This window comes from Sciurus carolinensis, chromosome 2 (genome assembly GCF_902686445.1).
Source record: "Sciurus carolinensis chromosome 2, mSciCar1.2, whole genome shotgun sequence".
Classification (NCBI taxonomy): Eukaryota; Metazoa; Chordata; class Mammalia; order Rodentia; family Sciuridae; genus Sciurus; species Sciurus carolinensis.
Window position 1 is genome coordinate 178,538,253 of NC_062214.1, and position 13,004 is coordinate 178,551,256.

The following is a 13,004-nucleotide window of genomic DNA, read 5'->3' on the forward strand; positions in this document are numbered from 1 at the left end:
AAAATTAGCAATTACTGTTTTGACTCCAATAGTACCTAAAAAAAGAATAGCTTTTGGAACTGTTTCTTTAACCAGTCCCTGAATAAAGTCTATCAATATTGCCCCTATACTATATTCACCCAATATTCAAGCAATCAAAAGTTCACCCAACATTCAAAGTTGGGGCTGTGGTTGTAGCTCAGTGGTGGAGTGCTTGCCTAGATGTGTGAGGTGCTGGGTTTGATCCTCAGCACCACGTAAGTATAAACCAAATAAAGGCACTGTGTCTATCTACAACTAAAAATATTTTTTAAAAAATATTCAAAATAAAATCAGTGTGCTTTCTCTATCAGTGAGAAGTCTAGATATGACTCCTAACCAATTTCATATCATCCCAAAACACTGCCAACTGTAAGTACTACCTATGTTTGAACTGAGTAAAATTAAAAATTTAAACAATGACTTCACTTCAGAGCCCAAAGGTAAATATGGCAAAACTACATCACTAAACTATATTGGGTCGCAAAGATTAATATATCATCATTGCTGAAAGTGCTATTGGACACTAATAATCTAGAGTTTGAAATAAAAACAGAGCTAATACAAGGGCTTGTTATTCTTTCATGTGATAAAATGAAAATTTGATAATTCGATAATTTTCACCTGCATTATATCTCTAAGTAAAGTCATGTTCTTGTTCCTAATGTTGACTCTGAATACTCTTTTTTGTTTTTAAAACATTTTAGTTGAGAATGTATCAATTTCACTTGTGAGTATAAAAACTTTATTTATAATAAAGAGTACAAAAACTTTTACAATAAAAGACAACATTGATGGGGAGCAATGTAACTGAACATGGCTCATAGTTTTTATTTTTAAAATCAAGCTCTAAATGTCTGAACAGTTTATTTAAATATCTTGTTTTAATTGGTGTCTTAGCTAAATATATACCTCACTTGGTTGTGCTAATAATTTATGTACAGACTGTGCTGTATTTTTTAAATGTCAATTGAGAATAAATATTCATTCCTTATTTATTACTTTCCCAGATACCTTTTCTTTGCCTTCATTATTGCAATGGACTAGGAACCCTAATATGCTGGTGAATAACAGGGGAATTCTTTCCTCATTTAAAGTCAATGACGCACTGCTAAGTATGGTGTTAATATAAGCTTTTGGTAGATACTATTAAATATCAGGAAATTTACTTCTCATTCTTTTCACTACACAATTCCCTAATTAATGGATACTGACTTGCCACAATGCTTTCTCAGTACTTGTTGAGATAATATGATTCTTCTACTATATTAATTTACTAATGTCAAACAAGTACTCCTGGAATAATGCAAACACACACACACACACACACACACACACACATATATATATAAAGATATATATGTGATTATATACTATGAATATTTCAGATATACTGTGAATATTTTCTCCCAGTATGGTTCATGGTTTTTGTTTGGTTGGGGTTTTTTTCCATTTCCCAATGATACCTTGCATAGATCAGCAATTTTTAACTTTGTTGAATTATAATTTATAACTATTTTAAGTTATGATTCATTGTTTTTGTCCCAAGAAATATCTGCTTATCCTAATGTGAACATTTTGTTTTCATTTAGAATTAAATATTAAAACTTGTTTGATTTTCTCCCTTGTATGAACTTGATGGTTATATATTCATTACACTAGATAGATCTGCCTAAGGAACTGACTTTACTTGGAAGGTAATACGAAAAAAATTTACAAATACAAACATTATCAAAAACAATTGAGATCTTGAGGTTAAGCTTTTAAGAGGCTACGAATTTCATAATACTAGTAACAAGTGAAATGTCATACCAGCAAAGTCAAGGGAAAGAGACAATTAAGAGTTTTCTCGGGGTCTGAGAATGCCCTGAAAGATCAGAAATACCATACGTTTGCAGAGGCACAACTTTAAGCCTGAATAGAAATTTATACCTCAGGCATTATCAAAAGCAGAACAAAAAAGGAATCAGGTAACAACGGAGGTCAAAAGCTGGGTGAGGTATCAACAGTCTGACTAGTCAGAAGCTGGACAGTTCAGGGAACTAGCCAGCCAAAAAGATACCAGAACTGGGGTTGTGGTTCAGTGGTAGAATGCTTATCTGGCATGTGTGAAGCACTGGTTAGATCCTCAGCACCACATGAAAATAAATAAAAAATAAACAAAATAAAGGTATTGTACCCATATACAACTAAAAAAATTTTTTTTAAATAAAATTAAAAAAAAAAAAAAGATCCCAGCTATCTAGCCTCAGGGACTTTGAAAAGTGGCATTAGAAGCTGCATACTGCAGAAGAAATACACTTAAATGAACTACTTCATACAACTTACTAAATAAATAAAAAAGGTGGGGAGTGAATCAGTCAGTATTACAAGTCATACAAATATTACCTAAAGTACAAAATTTCCACAGAAAATGTAAGACATTCAAAGGAATAATAAAGTGTGACACATAAAAGAAAAAGAGCAACAAAGACAGTCTTGGAGGAGGCACAAGTATTCAATAATATCCAAGTATTCAAAGCAGTTACTACAATTATGTTCAAAGAACTAAAGAAACACATTTTTAAAAAACAAAATGACGATGATGCCTCATCACATACAAGATAACAAAAAAAAATACTATTTTTAATAGAAAGTCTGGAATTGGGGAATATAGAAACTAAAATGGAAGATTCATGTGAAAGCCTCAATAGTGAATTTAAGTTGTCAGAAGAACACACAAACTTGAAGAAGGTTCAATGGAGATTATACCATCTGAAGAGAAAGAAGAAAGAATAAATAAAAATGAACAGCCTCAGAAAAGTGTGGGATAACAACATACGTGGAGGGGAAAGAGCAGAAAAATATTAGAAAAAGTAATAGCTTAAAATAACTTCCAAGTTTGAAGTAAACCATTAGTCTATACATCCAAGAGGTTCAATGAACAAGATGGATAAATTTTAAAAATTTAAATTTAAAAACACATCATAGCCATCATAGCAGCTCAGTTCACAAGAGCTAGACTGTGGAACCAACCTAGATGCCCTTCAAGAAATATTAAAATGGGTTTTTCATGCTGAAAACCATAGTATATACCTAATACTATTTCAAATCCACATGAAAAAAACATTACCAGTAGAGCTCTATAATTCCACTATCCTGACCACAGACAACTAATCAATAAATAAATGACTAAACTCAATCCAGCCATCTTGAGGTAGCTCAAGTATAATAGTCTCAATGAAGACACAGTCTGTAAGGTAGTATGTATGAAATTTGTTTTCTCCATGAAATCAAATAGGGCAGCTGCTGAAATAGTTTCCTTCCTCTCTTACACTAACCATCATCTGAGTATGTCTCAATTTCTTAGAGCCTAGAAAGGACGAACAAATGTATCTGAAGAATATGACATATTAAGGTAATAATTAGACATACAAAATTATAAAATCACTGTTTCATATTTTTAATTAGAAAATGAAGATACTTCTATTATATTATTTTCTGATGAACACTTGCTTTTAAATACACTGTTTTATTCTTAAAGGACAGAAATCAGAAAAGTCCTAGGCTGACTTCCTAAAGTTCAGGCCTTCAGTCCCTTAATCTCCATTCCCTTTTTCAAGTCTCATAAATTCTGCTATCTTAGTGAGTTGGGGCTGCTATAACAAAGTACTATAAACCAAACAGCTTTAAAGAACAGAAATTTATTTCTCACAATTCTAAAGAATGTCAAAGAAGAGGATGCTATTATGGTAGAAATCTGGTCAGGGCCCTCTTATGGGTTTCAGATAGCCAACTTCTCTTTGTATCCATACAAGGAGCAAAGAAAGAAAGCCAGCTCTCTGGCCACATCTGATAAGGGCACTAATTCCATTCAAAAGACTCCAGCCTCACAACTTAATTACCATCCAAAGGCCCAATTCAAATTTGGAATTAGATTTCAATATATGAAATTTGAGAGGGACACAAATATTTAGTCTACATATTTTCCGCCACACTGAAGGAGTCTGGTTTTCTTAGTCAATCAATACTTCTATGCTAAATGTGAGTTCGATGATTAGTATTTCATTAAGAGCAAGAATTGTGTTGATTTCTGTAGCCCACAATATAGAACTAGAATAAAGGTACAACAGACTCTTAAACAAACTTTACTGAATATGAGTAAATGAATCGTTTTCCTCATCGCCAATTACATGATTGAAAAAAAGAACAGAAAATGTGAAACCAAACCACATAAATTATATAACCCAAGCATACACATGGATAGAGGCCTCATGAAATTATTTAGAATAACATAAAGAAATATGTCTACTCTTGTTAAACCCTACCTACCTATTCAGTTCTTAATTTAAGTCACTATATTCTGATTGTAGGATTTCTTCCTAATTTTTTCTAATAATTTCCCATTTCTACTAGAATTAAATACCATGTGATCTAATTTTTTGATATATTAATAATCATTATTTTAAAGTTGATTCCTAATAATGACAATATCTGAGAAGTCTATATGCCTATTCTATTTTCTGATTTTTCTTGTGTTCTTTGGTAGTATGGTTTCATTTCCTTAGGTGCCTGCAAAGTTTTGATTGAATGCTAGGCACTATAAACAACTAGAAATAATAAAGTTCTGGATGATGAAATCTTCCTCCCCCAAAAGACTTACTTTTATTTTGTTGAGCAGTTAGAATAGGGACAGATAGTATCAAAGCAGGTTCAAAGCTATGCTACAAGGCTAGTTTTTGTGCTAAGTGTATTTTCAGTTCCCACAGAGTCCTAAGGTTTAGCCCTCTGGGTAGCCCAACTTAAAGTTTGGAATGTTTACTAGGGTTCTTCCTCTTCTGTGAATCTATAAGAAAGTCATAAGCTCTCCAAACTTTGTGAATCAGAACACATTTCACAAGAAAAGAACTGTCAAAAGTCAGAAAACAACACTTGATTTCTCAACAAAACATTGGAACCTTCCTGCCCTTGCTGCCTAGATAGGTCTAAAATGCCTTTAAACATTTTTTTTTTTAATGTCTTATCCACATTTTCTAATTTTTTTTAAGAACAAGGTTTGTTCTGCACAAAATTAGCCCAAAATTAAAGACAGAAACTATGCTGGTCTTTAATCCAGATTTGACAAAAGTTTGCCTAATTCTAACATCTTCTCATTAAGAGGTTCTCCAAAAATAAGATATGGTATGTATGATAAACACATTCTTCACCAAATGAAGTACTGGAAATTCAATTAATGCATTTGGGAAAAAAAAATCCTTCTAACACTGACCTTTGTGTCAGCTGTGTGTTACTAAAAACTAAAAGAATGTTTTCTTGGTGCATTTGAATAATTTAGCTTTATTTTTTAAGGAGACAATTTGTACTATTTTAACATTTTGAAGAACATAATGAGTTTACTGACTTTTGTTATTGTTTAAGTCTGAGTACAATCTCATTTCTTTTTATGACCCTGTAGAAAGCTGCCTGAAAACAAACATCTAAAAAACAATTTAATTTGATACTTAAAATGATATACCATCAAATTAAATTCACTCTGAAGATAAGGTAACTATAAAGACTACAGGAATAATGTATGAACAGTTAAAATTTGCATATTAAAAAATCTACTAACCCCCCTTCTAATGGTATTTGTAGTAGTTAAGAAATGAATATCAATTACTTAGGTACTGCTAAAACATTACCTCATTTGTTGCATATTATCCAATTTCCATAGCAGTCCTTCAATAATTATTTCTAAAGCTGTATCTTACCTTTAAACATTAAATCAATCTATAGCTAATAAAAAGTTATCAACACTTCATATTTTTTGAGGAACCTAAGTTGTTTCTGTTGCTCTGTCTCTCACAAGCATAAATATATCGCAAATACATAAAGATAAGAATCACAGGCATAACTATTCAATTTATATGAAAAAAAACATAAGATATCATCATTATTTCAGAAAATAGATTTTTATTTCTAATTTCTCCTTTTTGGCCACAAATGATAAATTTTAATAACTATTAATGATACCTTAAAGAAAAAATTAATATATAATTAAGATCAATCAATTCACACTAGTTACTTGATAGTTTATTAAGTACTATTACAAAGACAAAAAATTGTATGTTTGAGGTGCAGTGTTAAAAAAAATCTCTAGGTTCATTAAAAAAATTAATATATTCAGTTCACTTCTACTCTCCGACCTCATGGAAATATTCACACAACTAATAGAATTACAGAATACAGAAAAACTAACTGAGACTACTATTAAACCTCCTATTTTTTTCATTTAGATGAAGGATGTGGGAATTAAACTAAATCTTTCAGGAAGTGTAAAGTTTTATTTATTTGGGGGTTTTACTTCTAGGCCATCTCTGTCAAAAGTCATTATTTTTAAAAACTCAAGAATATAGAACCCTTATGGACTTAGTGTAATTAAAATTTTCCCCAATGTCAGCCTAAATTTGGTTAAAAACAAAGGCAGATCTCATCTCCACTATGGTGGGTCAATTTACCCTCTGTTGACAAAGTTTTGCTGCCAATATCTGTTTTCTTTATAATCTATCCTGAATATTAAAAATTCTTTAAAACTCAGGTGATACTTTATTTTACAACATGCACTTGGATAAAGAAGAAATTATTAAGATTTTAAAATGAAGTAGAACAGGAAATTATAGCCAGAGTAACCAAGGTCTTCAAAACCTTAAGTCTCAAAGAATCTTGCCACTAAAAGTAGCATTTAAGTGGGCATTATTACACACACACACACACACACACACACACACACACACACACACATCAGACTTAGAGGAAATGCAAGAATTAAAAATTCTGATGTTAAAAGCACGCCAAAATAAACAACTTTTCTGATGTTTGCACTGTACAAAGAAAAGGTATTGATTATCATTTCTTTTTTCCACTATCATCTCCTTTTAAAAGTAATTTCTAGCATTACAGTTCCAGGTTTCTACTCATGAATATTCATGTTAGTTGTCACTCAATTATCACTTTCAACATTTAATCTAAATTATGTTCAGCATCTTGGGTTTTTTTTCTTTCTTTGAAGTTCTTAGTTAAATTTAAAAGTCAAATTTTTTTCAAGAGTTAAGGTGATAGAAGATGGAGGCAGAGATTAAATCAGGGGGAATCATTGATCAAGGATGCTTGGAATTCTTATGAATACAAATAGCCTATCAAGGTTAATGAGGTTCAACTTTAGAAGAAAAAAAGTGCACTTAGTATTTTCTACACATATACAGATTTAAGGTCTAAGATACAATTTGAAAGGTAAATTATGCGAACTCAAACATAGTATTCTTCCATTTGGATTTTCTAAGAGTTAATCCCATTGTTTTTCCTCAGTATAAAACAAAAGCTTAAAATTCTGGATCAACAAAAACTAAAGCAATTAGACTGAGTGAAGGTCTCCTTAAAGATTGACATGACAACTCTTCCACAAATGAATGTGCTCTTGAGAAATGACTGAATAACAAGTGTTAGCTTTCAAAAAAAAATTATTAAATGAGTCTATAATATCTTAGTAACAAACATTAATTGGGCACATAATATGGGTTAAGACATTGTGTCAAAACCCAAAGGAACACAGACATTACACTTCATTATAAACTTCTACCCATTCAAAAGCTAAAAAGGGAGAAAACCCTTTAATTCATAAGTGGCTTCCAGAATGTCACAAGTTTGAATTATAACATCAATGCAAATTGGTAAATTACACAGAATAAAACCTATATATAGTAACATATTAAAAAAATTTAAAAAAGAAAAAAAAAAGACAATAAATCTAAAGAAACCAAACAGTAAGGTAAAATATTGGAGTGTTAGAGAGGAAGCATAGATTTTAAGAAAGACCAGATTTTAAGAAAGCTCCATACATTTCAAGAATACAGACAGGAAATAAAGCTGAAGTAAATACAATCACTGGTTATAGGAGTGTGTTAAAGGGAGGTAAGAGAAGGGTGGGAAGCCTTACTATAGCTACGAACAAACAGTACTTCAATATCATTATTCTTGGATTCTATGTTCATCTACCAATTTTTTGGTTTCAAATTCCAAAGCCTACATTAAATAAATTGGAAAATTGGTGGCTTGCACAATAGAATAGTTTTTAAAAAGCCTATATGGGGCTCCCACAGGTTAAATCCATGGAATGGCACTCATGCATACTGCTCTCTTGGGAGCTGCACTGTTAATGTGAGGCAGTCACAGGGTCTTATAAACCCCAGGACACAGAAAACTCAGATGTGAGACAGAAACTTGAAACATGATATCTTCACCAACGGAAAGACATCAAAAGTATTCTGTCTTGGTGGCACGGCAACTGGTTTTCTCCCATGCCTCCTTCTCTATTTTAACCTAAATTGAAATTTTAAAGAAACATACCCAGATTACTTTAAGAAATGAGAGAATAGTGCCATAAAAACATTAGCAATGTGGACAAAAGAATCTTCGGAAGGAAAGATTACTACTTACAACTGGTATGATCCAAGAAGGGTTCAGTGGGGGAAAAGTTTAGAATTTCCACACACACACACAAAAAAAAGACATTAGAGATGATGAAATGAGTGAGAATTATTAAGAGAAAATAAATTATTAGACAAGACTATATATGAGGCTCTGTAGGAGAGCTGTCAGAACATAGAAGTAAAGAGATACTAATGATTGAACAAATCATAAGAGTAGTTATTATACAAACATTCTTGGGCCTGACAAATACTTTTTGTGTACCTATCCTAAATATAGTTGGTCTCTAAAAAGCAACTAAAGGAGACTTTTATAGAATATCTAAACCAATATATAACAATACCGCCTACACCCAATGTTTTGTTTTGTTTTGTTTTGTTTTGTTTTGTTTTGTTTTGTAAACAGGGGGCTGGGGGATGTAGCTCAGTCACAAAATAATTGCTTAGTATGCTCATGGTCCTGGGTTTGATCCCCAGTACCCTCCCCAACACACACACACAGAAACACACACACACAAGCAGAACCTAAATGCCACTCAATTAATTTTCAAAGATATTCTCAACTGTTGGAGATTACAAGGCATAATGATTAGTGTCACTAAATCTAAAACTAATAAAAATTTAATTAACTATTTTACTGTTAACAGTGGCAACTGGGCAAAAAAAAAAATCTTTCATTTTCCAAAAGGAATTTGACCTTACAAGCAAGAAACTCAAAGAACTTCAGCATCATTCATTGTTATGGTGCCAGCACCTAGGACAGTGCCTGGCATGTAGCAGCCAATAACATTGGATGTATAAGTAAAAACCTCTTATAAACTGCTTTTCAAATCAAAACCCTATAATCCAATCCAAACTAATCCAAGAGAATTCAAACTCTTTCCCTAATCTGTGTGAAAATGACTATTAAGGTCTATCAAATTAGGACAAAGGAAATCTAGGCTCTTTGAATGAGAGCATTATTAGGTTTCTATAATTTTTTGGGAGGTGGGAGTACTGGGGATTGAACCCAGGAGCACTTAACCACTGAGTCACATCTCCAGCCCTTTCTATATTTTTATTTCAAGACAGGGTTTTCCTAAGTTGCTTAGGTCCTCACTAAGTTGGTGAGACTAGCTTTGAACTCATGATCTTCCTGCCTCAGCTCCCAAGGTGCTAGAATTATAGGTGAACACCACCATGCCTGGCTAAATAATTTTTAATATCCATGTATTTCAGTTCTTTTATTCCAATTTATACCATGAATGCTAAATGAGAAGAAACCATGGGAAGAAGGGGGGAAAAGGAGGGAACGAAAAAGGAAGGACCAACATGGGCTTAACGACATTAGTAAAGGGACTCTTCTACCTTATATTAGGACAGTTTTTTAAAAATAGTTTACTTCAGCAAAATAATCATATTTTAGTACTTTCAACAGTGGGCTTGGTGGCCAAAATAATACCTATGAAGCAAACTTCACACAGTTACCATGTGGAGGGTTACGTAAAGAGTATGTCAATACTTCATTATCTTTATAATGTGAATCTTGAACCAAATATAAAAGGCATTTCCTATTGACATACTGACAAGATCAAAGAGAAACAGACTGGAGTAACATTAAATATTTCCTTTGGGTTATATAAAGTTAGATGCTCTCAACACCAGTTTTCTACCTTTCATTATAGTTTTGAAAGTACTCCACAGGAATCAACCTTTATATTTAGAATACAACTGCACTAATAAAACAAATACAGAGAAGAATTGATACATATCTATTTCTAAATGTGTCATCCACATTTGATCTAATTTACATAATTACAATTGGAATTAATCCATTTCCTTTATAAAGTCCTTTCCTTTGATTTTTAATATATTCTGATAATTACCTCATCTATGATAGATAAAAGGGAAGCAAGAAACATGGTTGCCTAGCTACAGTTCATTCATGGTTCCCACATCATTCATGATTATTATACTACTCTAGTTGATGGAGGCAACTCAACTCTATCTCAGGCAGAACAACTAGAGATTTGAAAATCTTCATGGCTCCACAAAAGAAATATCAGTAATTCCTTTTTGCTATGGCTTCTGCCAATTTCACCCCTAAAATAAATAATTCACTGTTGTCTCGAAGCAAAGACCGTTCCATCTGTAGGAAGGGATTGACTGCTAGTAAAACAAAATATTTCGAAGTTTAACAGTGAAGATTTCATTATAAAATAATGAAGAGAAAAAAATCCAGCTCCTGATGGTGGAGTACCAAATGAAAGAAAAATGAATCCACAGGAATTCTATATACCAGTTAATTCATCATTAACATAATTTTACATTATCTATCCCCAAACAAGAGTTCATAAAATAATGTCTTTATAGGAAAATTTTGTTTTTCTACTAAAATCTTTCAAATATAGCTTGAAATTACCAAAGTCACCTCGATTTGAGTTGCCAAATTTGCATTCTCCTTGTCTTTTCGCTCCATGCACCGCTTCACTTCCTCCAACTCAGAAGCCACTGCGGTAAAGTTCAGCTGCATTCTCAAATCTGACATCTGCTTCTCCAGATCATGTTTTTCTGGCTCTACCCCTTAAGAGAGAAAACATAAAGATCAGTGGTTGTTCTATATTCACAGAAGAATGTACTTACAATGGTACTAAACTCTGATGTGTTTCTACTCCAGCTAGCATAATCCACTCATAACACTCACTCAACAGACCTTTCAGTCTTCATCAATCTATAGTTTCAAGTCTCTTGACAGTGTAGGACTACACATTTACTAATGGATCGTGTAGGACTACACAATCTCTGACACTGTAGGACTACCCACTTACTAATTCTTACAGGTTCTACAGATTATGACCTAAAATTATAATATCAAACACTGAAAACTAACTTAGCACTGAATTTAACATGAAATACTTACCAATACTGACAGAGTAGCAGAGATGGTGTTCAGGGCACAACACAAAGATGGGTACATACAAGCTCATCCTCAATTAGCTTACATTCCAAGAAGAGGACATAAATTATCACTTTACTCTAAAATGCCAGCTATTGAAATACACACTATAGATTCAAAACTACTGTTTTTCTAGTATTTTCTTCCAGAAAAGAAAGGAATAAATGGAGAAGACATTAACAGATCAAATTTGGACATCATTCATAAAACACATCCCAGACTCAGAAATATTGAAATTTTTATTTCAATAAAATAAAATTTGGGTTTTATTTGAGTCCATGCTATATTGGATGCCCCCTCCAAGACAAACTCATGTTGATTTTCCAATCATAATAGTATTAAGATGTAGAACCTTTAAGAGGTGATTTGGTCATGAAGGCATCAATCTCTTGGATGGGTTAATGCCATTATTATAGGAGCAGGTTCATTATATCATGAAAGGGCTTTGTTATATGAACTATCCCATCAGCTCTTTCACATTCTGATTCTCTCACACCCACAACTGTCTTATTCCTGCCTTCTTTGCTCTTTGGAGAAAATACATGGAAAAAATAATATAATGGACATATTTCTAAAACTTGACTGAGGAGACTACTAGTAACCAAGTAAAGTCAATTTCAGAAGCAAAGGCAGAGCCAATTTTACACCAAGCAAAGAAACAAACAGAAGCCACACTATAACAGTATGATTTCTTCCATAGAACTGCCTTTAAACAATGTAAGTATTCAATAAAGTTGAAAAACTCTACAATTGCCCCTTACCACTGATAAGGGAACTTAGATTTTTCTAAAATCTTGATAAGTAATTAAGTTACATTTTTATATTCCTCAAAGATACATACCAAGCCATGCATGGTGGCACACACCTATAATCCCAGAGACTCAGGAGGCGAAGACAAGGAGGAACCCAAATTTAAGGACAGCCCTAATCAACTTAGTGAGACATTGTCTCAAAAATAAAATTTTTAAAAAGAGCTGGTGATGTACCTGAAAGGTAAAGCATCTCTGGGTTCTATTTCTAGTTTAAAAAGAAAAAAAAAAAAGAGGAAGAAAGAAAAAATGTACACTAAAAACAACTAGATTTTATGAGGTGTCAAGACATATCAAATTTGTCATACTTTTTCCAAAAATGAGTTCCTATGTGTATCTTTATGAAAACTTTTAAAAATTGTATGTCAAATGATATTTATAATACCATAAGAAATAAGTGAACATGGTGGCATACAAATATATTAACAGCTTTGTCAAAATTTGTTATCCACTGAAGATTTTCTAAAAATGTGTAAATTCTAGTTTAGGCTATATCCTGAGTTATATTTGGGAAGCCCAGGGACCTATTTACCTTCCCTGAATTTAATTTTATATTGAATGTTTACAAGAATTTCTCCATGGGTTGGGGATGTAACTCAAGGGTAGAGCCCATCCCCACAGTCCCTAGGTTAGATCTCTAGCATCGAAAAACCAAAACAAGGGTTTGTACAATAATTTGTGTATTTTGAGTGGGAAGTCTCATTACTGGAATAATTTATAAGCTGAGCAATCTGGACTTGTCTACTAGGAAACATTTTTTTAAGCTCAATACCACCATTTTTATTAAACCTGAATTGTCAG

General features: G+C 32.5%; 1 protein-coding gene across 7 annotated transcripts in view; it reads right to left on the reverse strand.

Annotated features, from left to right (window-relative positions):
- The window catches only part of Cep128 (centrosomal protein 128), a 418,908-nt gene that overhangs the window by 301,839 nt on the left and 104,065 nt on the right, over positions 1 to 13,004 (reverse strand). For 5 of the 7 annotated variants that reach the window (XM_047541495.1, XM_047541492.1, XM_047541497.1 and 2 more), the window contains one exon: positions 10,861 to 11,021. In XM_047541495.1, the coding sequence (XP_047397451.1) occupies positions 10,861 to 11,021 (161 nt within the window). The remainder of the gene's footprint in view (positions 1 to 10,860; positions 11,022 to 13,004) is intronic. The other 2 variants (XM_047541498.1, XM_047541496.1) reach the window with 1 other exon arrangement.